Below are 16,541 nucleotides of genomic sequence, written 5' to 3' on the forward strand. Positions count from 1 at the left end.
TAAAAAAGGTACATTGTATTTAACATTATTGTTTACCTCGCCTTGATTTTTATTTAGACTAGAAGCTGAATACAAACCGTCTTTGGTTGATTTGGAGTATAACACAGTGGGAGACAATATCAACGGCAAGCTGCACGAAGCGCAAACAGCACTCCAGATCAGCACGTTAGGAGTATTTATAACGTTGCAAACGAGCGGATCGCCACTTGAAGTCACTCCTGCAGGGGTGGTTGTAATATTGACGAATCTTCCAGTCCGATCAAAAGCTGTTGCAAACGTAAAATCTCCAAAAACGTCTTGCATGATATCATGGAACTCCTGCTTAGAGATCATGTAACCGGTTTTAAAAAAATTTCTAAACTGGTCTTCAAAGGGCGGCACAATGTCTTCAAACAATTTGATTTTTTCCGTATTTTGCATGAAATCTAGAAATTCTTCGTTGGTATGTATTGCTAACAGCCCAACTAAAATGCTCCCACCACTGGATCCACTTATGACATTAGGCATGTAGTTATGTTCGATTAACATCTTTATGACACCCAGATGATAAATTGCTAGACCACCACCTCCGCTTAAACATAATGCAGTACGACCTAAAAACAAGCGCAGGTCGTATAAAAAAGCAATATATTTTTCTAGTATCAACCAATTTTCGGTGTTCATATGTGTGTTTAAAACAAACGAATGAATTTCATCGAGTGAGCTGATAGTTTCGTGAATATATTCTTGTACGATATCTTTCGTACGAATAAAAGAATGAAAATACAATAGCGGACTGCGTAACCCACAAAAGTCTCTGTTAAATCCAACACGAAGTAAAAATTCCATCTCGTCAATGTTCTTGGATTCTCGGGCAAATTTCAATTCTTTTATATACTGACGCAGCGTTTTGAAGTCGCATTCACCGGTATCTTCTTCTTTAGCCCATTTATCCGTATTAGTCAGAATGTCGCGTTCTTTTTGTAGTTTGTACCATTCTTCATACGTCTCCGCTCGCTTCGCTTTCCGGTCTATTTGGCGAATTTTGCTGTGTTTTTTGCTAAACAGACTTAGCATCGCCACGACCAAGAAGCCATTGCACAAGCGACTTATAATGTGAATTAAAAATAGTTTTATTATGGCAATCCATATCAAGCTGATTTCAATTATGGCCAGTAGCCCCGAAAAAAGCCTGATAGGATTTATTTCAATGAGTTTTATGGATTTTCGGACATTGCTTATTATCCTCGCTCTATTTTTAAAAGTCGAAATCATTTATAACACCACTATTGCCTAAGCACACGTTAGATTTTTTTATTCATAACCGCAAATAAAAATACAACTATTTGGCAATAAATAACTACATTCTTAAAACACAGATGCAATGTAGTCTCGTAAACTATCATTAAATCTTAGAATATTTAGATTAATATAAGCATGATTTTTTGCATCGATAAATTATTTACTTATTTCGTGATTTTCCTCGTTTTCGATGTCAGATTGAAGGACCTCAAAAATTTCCTCTCCGTCGGATTTTTCTTCGTCCTGACCAGAATTGAAGTCAGCTTCGTTTGAATCGAGCTCTGATAAGTTTAGTTCAGCTTGAATGTCAGCCCAAGTTGGAATCTGATCCAAAACATATTTGAACCTACGTTCGAAAAACAATTTAATGGACATCGAGTCACGGTCGAAATATTCAGGCGCGGCATGGTGACTGGTCTTAAGACACTGTGGAAAATCAATAATCGTGATAGAATTTGCTGATACAACATTTTCTTCGTCAACGATAATGTTGAACTCGTTGTAATCACCATGGACGTAACCGAGTTTGGCTATGTCAATAAGAATCTGATACAAGTTATTTACGAGATGCTCAATTTCGTGCTGTTCGAGCTCTCGAATTTTATTTAACTGAACCCCCTTTGCGAATTCCATCAACACAACATGTCTGTTATGATCGATAGGCTCTGGGATAGGTAGGTTTTCAGTTTTTAGCAGTTTCATGTGTTTAAATTCTTGCTCTGCAGATTTGGCTGACAGATGAATCCAGCCTTGGTGGCGAGAACCCTTGCGCAAATAGTCTCTGTTTTTTCTAACTGATCGGAAACTGGTTCTTCCAAGTCTGTGAATTTTCAGTGCGAGAGACGTTTCGTTGTTATAAACAATGTGAATATCTGCCTCTTTTCCAATGCCTATACGGGGGCCAACCGAAGTAATCAAACCTGCCCCAATAATGTGATGCAAAGCTAAATAGTCAAAGCCCTTCCATGTAAGCCTATAGCCTTGATGCACTTTTACTCCTTCGTAAGTTAACAAGTCGAAGTTCAAAAGATCTCCAAGCAACTGTTTTAAAGGTAGTTTGCGCAATTTGATATTGCTTTGTAGCGCTGATTTAGGCGCAAATTCGTACTTGAGCATAATGTGCTCGATTGATTTCAAAACCAACCAATGACTGTTGGTTACAAATTGGTAAGCAGCGATGTTAAGCTCCATAAACGTCAAACTATATACATCTCTGTCTAAATAAAATTAACACTATGTTTGTTGAAGTACTCTTGAAAATGTAAGGCTGTAGAACAAAAAAAAATTTTTTATTATCGAAAAAAAACTCGGAGACTCAGTACCTTAAAATAATGCAGGCATTTTTCGCTCTACAAGCCATTAAACAGCTCTACGATAATTTTACCAACTATTTTTGTTTAAAACTAAAGCTTGCTCATTATGTGTGGAAAAGTCGTCTCCATCAATTTATATAATTTTGATGCCGGGGGACGCAGGTTGGGTTTGGGGTCCGTCATATCCAAAATGAGTTTCGCCCAAAAACTTAGGTCCTGTGTTAGCATACCTTTTGGTAGTCGTCTGTAAAACTTTAATGAATTTATGATGCTTACGCGTTCTTGGTTTGATTGGAATTTTTTATAAAACAGCTCTAACAAAATGATTCCTAATGCATAGATATCGCTTTTTTGGCTGTAAGAAGGTTGAGGTTCCATATATATAGGCGTGCCGCATTGCACACCCGCAACAGTTAAATCGTCTTCTATAAGCAGCTTACTTAGACCGAAGTCACCAATTTTTGAAACAGACTTTTGAAATAATATGTTTTCGGGTTTTAAGTCTCTGTGAATTATGTTGACTTCATGTATTTCGCAAACACCTTTTAATATCATACCAAACAAACTAATTATGTATTCATATTGACTAGTAGAGTATTGTAATGAGTTTTTAGCATTTTCTTGATTTACTATGCTGATGTGCGTGTCAGAACATTGTTTCGACGGAACTTTCACACTTAATTCTGGAGTATTGACGGTTCTTTCGATAAACTCAACGAGCTGAGTGCTTTCATAGTCGTAAGGTACATTTTGTACATATCGTATTTGTTCGCTCAGTTCATGTTTGTCTGAACTTTCGTCACTGGACGAAGAATCGAAAGCCTCATTTTCCAGTCTTGAAAAAAGCCATTGCCGCAACGTTTCGCCTTCGCAGTATTCCATTTGAATGTACAACTTGATGTTCATCAGTCCGGAATCGATATCTTCATTTGGATTGTTATATATATTTGTCAGGTGACTCGTCAAATCGCTTGATAAGTCACTTGCTGATTGAATCCACCATGTATAATAGCGCACAACGTATTTAGATAGCAAATTTTTACAGGCAGAGATTTCTCGAAAAACAACAGGATCTAAAAATGTAGATGAGTAAACATTTAAAACTGTTTTAATAACTTTAATTGCGTAATAACTCTCGTTCGGTTCGTAACGATGCAACGCTTTGTAGACAGCACCAAAGCCGCCACTTCCAATCAGCTCACATTTTTTGAAGTTTTTTTTAAAGCGATTTTCATCGAAAATCGAAAGTAACGAGTTTATTCGGCTTGAATTATTCATGTAAGCCGATTTCCCCGAGTTGTTTTCTAACTCGACTGGGCTCGGACAAACAGAAGTGTTTAGTTTAGTTCCGTGTAAAGGCTGCTTGCTTCGGCGAACTGTTTTGCCGGAGAGCGTCTTAGATTTGGTTTCATATGTACTTAGTTTTGACTTTATAGCAAACAAAACTGATTTAATTACTTTGTCTTGAATTACTCGACTAATTCCTTTGTACAAACTGTTAACCTTTTTATCATCGAACGAAATTGAATTAACCAGTGGAGGAGCGGAGCCGATGTTACTTTGGCTGTCAAATTTTTTATCATGTTCGTTGGATGAAAACAAAATTTCTTCAGAGTAATACCTCAATTTTTTAGGTGAATCAACATTTTTATATGGCTTATGTAAAAAGCCGTTTGAAACTTGATCCGAGTTGTTGTTTACATACAAAGTCGAGTTGCCTGGGCGATGATTTAAAAGTAAACTTTCGTTGTTAGAGTATGAGAGCGTATTTTGTTTTTCTACTCTCGGAACTGTACTCTTGGCGTCATTATTTTCGTTTTGGCATTTTGAGTATTTAATTCTTGAATAAAAAGGTCTCAGTAAAGCTAATATAAATATAACGCAAATGAAAATAATGTGAAACGTCAAAACGAACCCTTTGTTAGGAGAGGATCTAGTAATGTAACTGGCAAACAGCGGATCTTGAACTATGTCGTGGTAGCAATACGCTTGTGTCGCATTGGAAGGCGCGTTGTCACTTACTAAATCAATTTCATTATCGATATAATGTTGAGTCACAGGCTTGTTGATTAAGTTTTGGCTGGGATTCGGTTTTGGAATAATATCAGTATTTATGTTCAATATAGAACTGAGATTAGTTTCAGGTTTCTGTTTATATTCTTGTCCGTAGAAATATTCTTTCTCGTCAATGGCTGAATAATCATTAAACACAAATTCCAATTTTTTTATCATAGAGTTATTAGCGTTTATATCAAAGAAATTTTTGTATTCTGCTTTCTGTAAAATATTTTCCTGAAAACACGAATACTTTAGCCCGTTAACAAAGTTGACAATTTTATAAACATTGGAATTATAATCAGTAATGTCAATGTTATATCTTTTATCATTTTTTTCATTGTCTGTATCTGGATTGTTGTGAACTATATTTGATTTCATGTAATAGACATTGGTCAGCTTACTTCCAAGCGTGAAAGTCGTGTTGTCGAGCGCTTCAACCGTCCAAGCTGTCAATACAGGTTCATTGAGTAGTTGATATTTCGTTAAAGTACGCATGTTTGTACATTCATTTTTATAAAGTGACGTGATTTCATCAAGTGTAAGTAGCGGTTGGTCCGAGTAGTTGTTTTTGTAAGACTGTTGCATAATCTCAAAAATGTTTTTCACGCTGTTGAACTGAATTATGTTACCGATAATATTGCAAAAATCAACGTACACGCGATTTTGATTGATAGTGATGCTGTCTAGCAAGAACTGAAGCATAACTTTATCAGGTATCAGCGTGTAATTGCCGAACGGCACTTGTTCAACTATATTTAATTTTTTCTGATAGCTTAAACCGTCGAAGTAATTGTTAATGATTCGCCACCGTTCTACGTGATCTACCATGTACTGTAAAGAAGTTTTTTTCAGAGAGATTTTGAATTCAAACACGGTTTTGTTATTGAAAACAGACCCTAAATTGTAGTCTAAATTCAATAAAGAACTTTCTTTCGAAGCTTGCAAATATCCTGGAACTATATATTTATGAGTGATGGGTGCTGTATTGATAGCTTTTTTAAAAGTCAGTCCTTGAATAGGAAGTATGACATTTGTATAATCTGAAAAAACAATGTTTTCTTCGCTGTCAACGAATAAACCGACACTTGCACGTTTAATAGCCGATTCTAAAATTAAGTTTTTAAGTTTTCCTACAAACCCGTCAAACTTATCTTGTAGTGTCGCCAAGATATCCAAGATTGCCCTGGGACACTCAATAGGCGTATTAAGTATGAACCTCTGAAGAAAAAGAGGGGATTTCGTGTTGAACTGAGAGGTCCATTTTATTTCGCCAGAAATCCAGTCAAATTTCAAAACTGATTCGGAATCGGTTAAAATAATAATCTAAAATCGTTTAGATTCGCCTACAACTTACGCTTTGCAGATGTATTGGGAACAAGTAACGAAAAAATGTTTCCAGCAATATATCACTATCTGCATAATTCATCACAAACGATTGTGCATGGTATAGGGTATTAATAAGAAATATTAGTGAGAATGGTAAATAATTCGTTGAAAAATAAAGAAAAATGCAAAATAAATAGCTTAAATAATATGCATCTAAATACAAAAGCGGCTCAGAACTATTGACTTGTGGAAACTTTAAATGACTCAGATATAGACGAAAAACAAAAGATGATCATCAGTCATTTTACGGCTAGAAAGGCTTAAGATATTTAGTGAAAATGCATGTGAACCCGTTTACAATAATCCAGGCCGATGAAAAGAAACGCACGACAAACACAGTAGGGTCTACGGCACTTTCATTAATAGGTCTGCCGATAAAATTAGTTAATATGTTGTCGGAATATTTGGTAAAAAACATATTGAGTGGAAAAGATAAACGTTGGTTGTTGGGCGTCGTACGCCACATCGACTCAGGGAAGATCAAAAGAGGAATAGATGAGAGTTTGTATATGTAGCCAGTCAAATAATGCACACAAACCCACAGCAACAACAAGTGAGCAATTCTAATTGCCCCATCCGGCTTAACAGACAAAGACAAAAAGACGTTTCGGATCTTTGGACTGGACAACAAGCATTTCTCAAAAATGTTTAAAGTCGGATAAAGAGCTTGGAACCATTTGTGACCATGTTCATTTATCTCACACATTATTTTGGAATAACTTTCTACGCTCGTGCAGTGACCTAAAGAAGCTTTTAAATTTGCAATGGAATTCTTGTACTTCTGCGCGGCGACATTAGAAGAACACTTTTTCAAAAACTGCTCGAAGTATTTTCCAATCAAATGAAAAAGTAGAATGAGTAATACTTCAACGATGAATATTTTGTCAAATAACTGCATTAGTCACGGTGATTTCTTCTTCTATTGCGATCAAAGTGAGTTACAATATATTTAATTGTTTTTATATTTCGTTGCATTATAAAATATATTTAATTAAAAATAAAATACATTGTGCCAGCATGTAACACGTTCAATAGCAACAGTCACAGTCAAAAGGACACAAGCGAGTGTTTTTGGATTGGCCCAACTTGAGCTCTTCTTCTGTGTATACTTTCCAACCTTCTTCCGTGTAAGATCTCGGTTGTCCATCCTCGCGTAGATCGCCGAGGCTGAGGTCTGAAATTAAATCAGGTTTTAAAAAAGGCTTAGTTACTTTATTTGAACTTTTCTTTTTACTCGCAGGTTTTGCAGCGACAACGACTTTTTTTTTGTCAGTTTTACTTTTTTTTTTTGGTATTTTTTTTAATAATTCTTGGCAATTTTTTAGCAGCGCTTCTTTGCTTTTTAACGCTGCTTTTTCGGCAGACATTAATTAAACCAAGAAATGTAGGTGCTTGGAACAGACAAATTTTCAAATTAATTTTTAACTTTTATAATAATCCCTAAATTGATTGTTTTGTCTAATTTCTGATTTATACTTCGTTAGCTAATAACAAAACTTACAAAAATGGTAAAGAAAACCTCGAAGAAAAACGAAACTAACACTACCCAAAAGCTGAAGCTCGTTATGAGTTCTGGTAAATGCGCTCTTGGGTATAAAGAGACTCTTCACGCTCTCAGAACCCAAGCTGCCAAGCTCTTAATCATTTCCAACAACACCCCAGCAATTCGAAGATCAGAACTCGAATACTACGCCATTCTTGCTAGATGCGGAGTGCACGCTTTCCCCGGAAACAATGTAGACCTCGGAACTGCCTGCGGTAAGATGTTTAGAGTCGGTGTTGCCGCTATCATCGATCCAGGTGACTCTGACATCATCAAAATGCACTAAGTTTTTATATAGTAACATTTTTTTCGCATTGCTTTTGGTTTCCAATATAAATAAAATTGATAACACGTATTAATTATGCCTATATAAATGTTTTCCACACAATCTTAAAAATTAAGTCGAAGCCTGGTTTTTATATAAGTTTACGGCTAGCAAATAAAGAATTTTACCTTTATTGAAAAAATTTAAATTGAACGAATCACAAGAAATGGATCTTAAATAAAACTCGTCGCTAACGGCACTGGGCCCTTGGACTATGTTAGAATTTTCATCGAAGATCAGCCGCGCAGACAGACGAGCTGGGACTAGGTTTATTGAATCGGGAATTTCTGTGTCGTCGTTGTTTAGAGAATACATTTCTTTACGAAGCTTGTTTTCTTTCCTGATTCTTTCAAAAAGATCAACGTCTGAATTTGTAATGGTAATCAATATTGGCGTATAATTTTTATAGATATTTTCAACTGGAAAACGCATATCGGTTATTATAGATTTGGTTCGTACCACATCCAAATTGATGGGGAAGATGATGGAGAAAGAAATACCCACAGGTACGTTTGGGTTATAATTTCTGTCAATCGTCTTCAGACGAACAACCTCGACAAAAATCGAATAGTCTCGATATATCTCGTCTTTTTTTATATTTTTAACACAATAAGTGATGGGAAACGGGTTGACAAACTTGTTCAGCTCGATAATTTCGTCAGTATTGTCGGTCGAACTATTATCAATGCCTCCATTCTTCATGAAAAAGTTTTCTTTCAAAAAGAAATCGAGCTATAATAGGATTGCACCTAGCAAATATTTATTTTTTCATTAGTATAATAAGCAGATACGCGTTGTATCTGATTAAATTTTCAAGGAGAAGTATCCTGCGCATCGACCAAACTAATTAGATTTTTTCTGCACATTGGGCATGTGAAGTTATGAATCAGCCATTGGCTGATACATCTACCGTGGAAATAGTGCAGCCTGGGATTACACGGTAGTTGCACAATCAAGTCTGATTCTTCCAATTTGCTAACGCAAATTGCACAAAAGTAACTTTCCGTGTTAGCAGGCTTCGTCGAAGGCTTAATATTGATTTTAATATCTTCGACTTTTTCGTCTGAGACCTGTGAGTCTTTCGGGTTTTGTCCGTCGTCGGGAACAACCGTTTCAACATTTTTTGCAATTTGCTCATTGGATAATCGAGCGGTTGATTCAATTTGGTGAGAATAATTGATGTCCACGTTATTCGGTGTTCTAGAAATTTTTCTACCACCAATGGAAACATTCTCTGCAGACACTTCACGAGAAAAATAGTCGCCAGACCCGTCAATTTCGTTGTTTTCTATCAATGTTTTCAAAGTTGACTTTTTGAGCTTTTTTAGCAATTCTGCATTTCGTAAAACCAAATTTATATCACGAGACCCTACTAGAAGGGGGAACAAACGTTCGCGGATCACTGGAAACCTGAAAAATAACAACAACAAAGGAGCTATGAAAATTATCAGTAAGCACGGGTAGAGGTAGGAGAGTGCCATTTGCATCCAACCAAACAAGCTCCAATAGTAAGCAATAGTGCGGCAATTCTCTTGTTGAACGAAGTCGTTGAAATTGATAAACAAACCATAAATGAAATGAGTTAATAAAATTAGTTGAAACCCTGGGTGTCGGTACATCAAGTTATCCGTTGCAAGTCCGTTTTCAATTGAAAAATTTTTCAAACGATGATAAAATGAATAGGCTTTAGATATTGAAAGAAACGAGGATAGCAATATCCACACAGTACTCCATATCTTGTAGTCTAAGTCACAGGCCTGGTTCCAAGTTGGGAAAAATTGGTACTGCATAACTAAAAATAAACTGATAAATACTATTGAAAGCAGAACTGAAAACACAAACTGAAATTTCAAACCTCTTAGCAGTATCGCAGAGTTTTGTTGTAACTCATCATTTGTAGCTGTGTTGTTCGTTTCATTAGCGGTAACGGGAGGTGCTTCAGGAACTTGATCGTTAGTGATCGGATTTTCACTCATTCTTTTCTCTGTTTTATCAACGTATACTGGGTAGCCTGCAATATACACTCAGCGTACAAAATTTAACAAAACATTATTCAATTAATAATTACAAGATTATTACTTTCAAATACACCGTAAAGTTTTTATAAAACAAATGTGCATGTAACAGAATTAATTTTTTCATTAATAAATAATAAAATAAATTCATAAATAAACATGATTCACAGTTTAACCGCAAATTTGCCTTTTCTTTATTACAAATTTTGTAAACTTTTCAAATTTTTTTTTCAAAAAAATGAAAAAAAGTGATAAATCCAAAAGATTGGCGCGAATCATTTCTAAACCCACAGTGCAGAAACTCCAAAAAAAAGCGGAAATCCGCAAACAACGCCATGAGGCTTTAATTAATAATCTAATTGCAAAAAAAAAACTCTTGACCCATGAAAGCAATGAAAAAAAGTTTGGAAAGTCGCTTGCAAACATAGGCGACATAAAAAACCCGCTCAATGCCATTGAAGCAGAATTCGAAATAGATCAGTTAAAAAAAAAGTATAAAACGCTTGGAAAAGAACTCGGCAAACTTCCCGTATCCACGAAACGGGAACGAGAATTAGAACCTCGCAGTATAAACGACATTTATGACATACTAAACAACCCAGACTTTCAAAAAAATCCATATGAATACACGTTGACTATTATAACAAAATACGCCCAAATGGTAAACAGTAAGAGATTAGAATTCGACGACCTCAAATCAAAGATTTCTTACTCGACAAGAGTTGCGTAAAACTCGTTTTTCAAAAAATATATAAAATATTCGATAATCGCATTTTTTTCTAAATACCTCTTTAAAAAAAATCAAAATTCATTTAATCTATTATTTTTTATCTTAATCGTCAATGTGTTTAGAGTTTACTCAGTAGATCTTGTTTATTGATCTGATAAAATAGTTATATTTTTTCAATGATTTTAAATGCGAAAAATAATAGCAGCTTGGTCGGGACAAAATATAAACTAAAAATCGAGGAAATAGAATTTCACGTAAGTAGAAGATAATTATTTGCTTTTGTATGAAAATTTCTAACATTTTTTAGGCTCATATCGCAACGTTTCCCACAGAGTTCTTATTCACAATTGACAGTTTGCATTTTGATGAATCTAAAAAAGTTGTTCCTTCAATCAGATATTTCAAAAAAGATGATTCAACGATTTTCAAAATAAACACGGCGTCTACAGCCTATATTCCGAAAAATGACCTTACTAAAAATCATTCAGACCCGTTCCGAGCGTTTACGCGTCCTATAGTGATCTATATTCATAGTTTCGCGTTCAAACCATTTAAGTACATAACAAAACTTAACTTATCATCTGAAACTCTTTGTAAACACACAGACCCTTACACGAAAGAAAAGTATTATGAAGTTCGGATCCCCATATATATTTTATATACTAATCATATTGTTGGTAGCATTAACGTGTCTTTATCGATGGAAGATGTCAGCCTTGAAAACATTGATAGGAACAAATTGTTTTTCGCGAACTTGCAAAATTTAGACGAACAAATTTTGTCTCAAGACATTATTTACAATGACAGTTTCCATCATAACAAAATTGACTGTGAAAAGTTTGGGAATACTTGTTTCGACTACGAGAAGAATAAGAAGTATATCAAATCTGATTCATTGCATCAATCCGTGGACGTCACCGAACCAGCGTCTCCTGATCACGCGATAAATGACATCTACTCTAGCCAATCATCCAAATTAAAAAACAACTTAGTCAAATATAATAGTTCAATTCCACCCCATAATTCAGACAGTCTAAATTACATCACTGACTCAATTTCAAACATCAACCAAATTAACTGCGACATTACTCAAACGCTGTGCCTTTTACAAAAAATTCCTTATGATTTTGTATTTTACGATGAACATCTTAACACTTATCGCTCCAAGTCCGAATGCATTAACCAATTACTCACTAACAAAAGTAGTAACGAAGGCATTATCAGAAAATATATATCTTATATTATAAAAGAATATATTTCGATGAACTCTAAGAAGAATATTGTAAAATCTTCAAAACACGCTTTAACTCTTTCAAAAAACAACATAATATCAGATTCTAAGCCATCATCATTTTTCATCTCTTAACAAAAAGACAGCTTTCAAAACCAATATACAATACTTATTAATGATATGAAATACGAATAAAGTTCTGCGCAAATATATATAACCGCATATATGTGCTACATTGGCAAATTAGCACTGACTTTAATTACTTTATTTTTTTCAGTTGCTTCTAAAGTGCTTTCATTGTTTGCGTCTTCCAGGACATAAGAAACACGACGTTTCAATAATTCAGTACATTTTTTGTCTTTCTCAAGATCTAGATCATTAAAATAAATTTCAAATAACTCGTATGCTGTCAATTCCGGCTGGAGAAATAAAAGCTTGTATACTTGCAACTTACAAACAGAATAATCTTTAATTATTTTTGGTACATCGGCCTGACCCTGCTCAGTCTCTTTAATAACTTTATTATTGTACTCGAGGTAAACATTTTCAATATGATTTAAGTTATTTTTCATCTGTAAACTAATAGTAGATAATTTAAAATAATTGTTAAAATTTTCAAACTCATTGACTGGTAGCTCGGTGAATATGAAATCAACGAATTTAGTATCTTTATTCACACCCATCTGCTGACTACAATAATCCAACACCAATATCCAAACCATTTTCAGTTGTTTTATAAATGATAAATCAATTTTGTTCAGTCCATGTCTAGCTACCTTTCCGCTGGAAAAATTGATAATTAACTCATCAATTGTAAATCTAGACTTAAAAAAATTCTGAAATGTAAATAACTGTTTTTCTAGTTTAGCTTTATTCAAATATCTAGCTACTATTTTCACGTTTCTCACGTCTAGTGTTTCATTAAACTTTTTTCGCCTTACCTGAAGATCATTTATGTACTCGAGAAACATTTTGTACAAACTGTTATAGCCGTAGCAAAAAAATTCATTTGGTATATCCAAAGAAACTATCGACAAACGCGCTAAAAAGCTGTGAAAATCTTGCTCATCAAAATCCTCATAAATTTTGTCTAAATACTCAAAAAGTTTTTGTTTAATTTCAAACTTGCCTGCCTCATTATGTTCCATTAATAATTTAACATGGTTATTTACATAAGAATTAAAAATGTTAGACTTATCGTACTTCGATATATTATTGAACAAACTGTAACGCGGATCAAACGACAAAGCAACACTGACAGTCTGCCAAGTTAGTAGACAACCGATACGTCGTTTTTCTAAATACTGATAAAACGCGCTTCGTTGCGCGTTGTATGAAGCTAAATTCAACTGAAATTCGCTTTGGTCAAACTCTTTGTTTGCTTTAATTATTTCTTCAACACACATTGGTGTTTCCTCGCATTTTTCGCCCGTTTGTACATTAAAGTAAAAATTTGTACCGTTGTCTGTCTCTTTTATCCAGTGACAGTTTGATGCAATTATAATTTCAATTGCAGGTCGCAAGATAACAGGTTTAAACCAGGTTGCAGTCTGTTTGGGCGTTTCTACAATCCAATAAGTATTGCCGTTAGACTCACACTCTTTCACTGTATGATGGTTATTGACAAACTTATTATACCATGACATTGTAACTATTATTATCGCTTATTATTGAATTTAGATAAAGAACAAAAAATTGATGAAAATTTGTATTTACGCTGCAGAAAAAAATTTATATTTATATAAATCTATATAAGTTTGCATTGCTACTCAATGTCTAGAAGCGTTTTATAATTTATTAACACGTTGATTTTCGCAGTTTCATAATTGCAATTCGGTAACAAGGGTATACAACACAGTCCAGGCACGCCATTTAGCAGATCGAGATAACAATGTGCAACATCTATAAATCCCATTTCGAGCTCGTACCCAAACTGAATTTTTATAATAGCAATATTATTATATGTGATATCAAATGCAAATGACTTTTCAAATTTAGGATTATAAATTGAATATATTGCTGATGTAGACTCTAATTTTTGTGGTTCGTTAAGATCGTAGACGCTGATCTTTGCTTTTACAAACAGATCCATGTCGTTTCCATAATTCTGAATAAACTTCTTCAATGTCTTGCTTGCAGCTAAATTCAAGATAGAGTCGATGCTAAATTCCACACGCTTTTTTCGATGTTGTTGATTAGATATTGGAACCAGAACGGAATTTTTCACTATATTATTGAAAAATATTGTGTACATTTGTGTATCCACAAGAAACATGTTCCACCCACTAGAAATCAGTTTTACAATGTCATTGATATCCGCTGGTATAACTGGGTTGGACAAATACATGATCATATTGTTGAGAAGTTTGTTGGATTTTGGGGTTTCCTTAGAGTGAGATGAAACAGACATTTCTTCTTGCTTAGCTAAAGACCGTTTCACATCTTCCAATGCTGTCACTATATTATTATGTTTTACCGCTTGTACAGTATTTACATCTATGATAAAATTGTTCAATTGACCTACATTAAGAATTTTTTGCGTTTCAGTGTTTTTATCCAGCAGGAAACTAAACAAAACTTTCTTATAGCTGTCTTTAACCGTTAAACATGAATCTGATTCTAAGCATTTAAGAAGTCGTTCGTTGAACACTTGTTCTAAAAGAGTACTACACTTTATCATTATTTTACTCACAATTATACTGTTATTGGGATATGTTCGTAAATCAAATAATAAGAAAAAAGGTAAGAATGAGTATTTAAATAAATAAGCTGAAATTGTAATTAAAACTGTTTCAAGCTCAAGTCTATATTTATCTACATTAACCAGTGCTTGATAAGCTTCCACGTTTGTCTCAAATTTAGTATTGTTTTCGCAGCAAAAAACTTGATCAAGTTTTTCACTGTATATCAAGGTAAAACACATAGAACGAATATTTTTGGAAAGTAGATTTTGGAACTTATCACTAATTGAACTTTTGTCATTCTCGCACGTTTTGCGTGGGTTTATTGCTAGCTCAGTTTGGTTTATAAATGGAATACAAAGCGAGTTAATCGACGTATTTTCAAATTTTTCGATTACTAAAAAATTAGAACTGGTCAGATCATAGTTGGTACTAGTTAACAGGGTGTACATGCCAAACAGCGTTAATTTTTCATCGATAACTAAAGGACTTTGCCAATTAAAAATTTTACTCGTAGTGTCTATTGCAGCCTGCTCAGGGTAACATTTATATTTAGTCAAAAAAGCTTTTATATTTGCAAAACGAGCAAGTTCTTCGTTTTTTAAATTAAAAAAAAAATTTAGTTTTGGCATGTTTAATACTATTAGTAAAATGAAGTAAAAGTGAAAATAATTGATTCGATCACTATGGCCTACGTTAATTAAATTGAAGATTTCTTCTAAATAAGACAAACTAACGCAAATTTTAAAATCTTCAAATAAAAGCTGGCATTCTTCAACAGATATTTCAACATTCTTAAAGCGCTTTGTCCAGAAAGGAATAATTATAGAATATGGATATTTTAGCAAATTTTTAGTGGATTTTGTATTTAACAAACTTCTTGTGTAATCAATCACTATTAAGAACGATTGTAAATCTTTTTCTGAATCAAAACACAATTTTATTGTAGATTTATTTGTCAATTTAACGTGGGCTTCGTAGCTTTTAGTGTCCTCGATAGAAACATCTGTTATGTCTTTGCAGCAAATTTCATTTGATATAAATACTCCATTGGTCCAGTAAAAAGCCGATAAATTTGCTTTAAGTTTGACTAAATGCTGCGAATATCTAGATCTCCATGACTTCGTACAGATTCTAATTTGTACACCGGCTATCCATTTGTCAATCGAATTTTTCAATGTATCCAGTCTTAGTGGTGAATAAAATTTGTTTTTTAGTCCTACGTAATACAAAATCTGATCCCACTCGATTCCATTATACATATAAAATATTTTTCTATGTAGTATTATTGTGTTTCGAAGCTTAATACACTGTTTATGATGTGTTCATAAAGAATAAAATTTTTTTTAACAAATTAACAAAATAGATTGAACAAAAAAAGTTTTGTGTCCAATCCATGAATTAATAAATTTGCCTAGTTAAAATTTTGATTAAATTACAGATATTAAAATGTTTGAACATAGAAAACATCTATGTCATCAGATTTTTTGCAATATGGGAAACTGGAATGATTATTTTATTAGATCTATAACGCATGTTGCTTATAAAAAGTGCCATTTATAATTGGACTTCATCTAAAGCAAATAGACTCGTTTGTCTAAGTTTTTTATCTCAAATTCATAATTTTTTTTACAAAATAATACTATGATCACATTACATAATACTCTGACCTTACTTTTAATCTATTACTTAATTAAATGTGAAGACGGATGTCTCACATATTTATCCAACTGCTGATAATTAATTTATACGTTTAATTCTGCCTACATTTAAAAGGAGCTGGCTGTATTCTAAATATTTATAAAACTATGCGTGGTTTTTAATAAGCTCTAAAATTGTTCGGTCCGAAATATTGCTAGTTTCTATTCGATCAACAGTCGCAATATTCAAGTTTAATAATAAGTTAAGCATATCATAGTTTACATTTTCAATTGCTACATCAATTAATTTATAAATGTTTATTTTCTTTTGCGAATAG

At 33.7% G+C, this 16,541-nt stretch overlaps 2 protein-coding genes across 2 annotated transcripts; both read right to left on the bottom strand.

Annotated features, from left to right (window-relative positions):
* Positions 1–1,437: 1,437 nt before the first annotated feature.
* On the bottom strand, positions 1,438–2,397 carry LOC142597877 (serine/threonine-protein kinase RIO2-like). The gene is made up of 2 exons (XM_075734894.1): positions 2,143–2,397; positions 1,438–1,827 (listed from the first exon to the last, which is right to left on the bottom strand). The coding sequence occupies exons 1-2, from the start codon at positions 2,395–2,397 to the stop codon at positions 1,438–1,440; spliced, it is 645 nt and encodes a 214-aa protein (XP_075591009.1).
* A 101-nt stretch (positions 2,398–2,498) lies between these two features.
* On the bottom strand, positions 2,499–3,872 carry LOC142597878 (uncharacterized). Its single transcript, XM_075734895.1, has 2 exons — positions 3,035–3,872; positions 2,499–2,548 (listed from the first exon to the last, which is right to left on the bottom strand). The coding sequence occupies exons 1-2, from the start codon at positions 3,870–3,872 to the stop codon at positions 2,499–2,501; spliced, it is 888 nt and encodes a 295-aa protein (XP_075591010.1).
* Between the last annotated feature and the right edge of the window lie 12,669 nt (positions 3,873–16,541).

This window comes from Dermatophagoides farinae, unplaced genomic scaffold (genome assembly GCF_024713945.1).
Source record: "Dermatophagoides farinae isolate YC_2012a unplaced genomic scaffold, ASM2471394v1 contig1, whole genome shotgun sequence".
NCBI lineage: Eukaryota > Metazoa > Arthropoda > Arachnida > Sarcoptiformes > Pyroglyphidae > Dermatophagoides > Dermatophagoides farinae.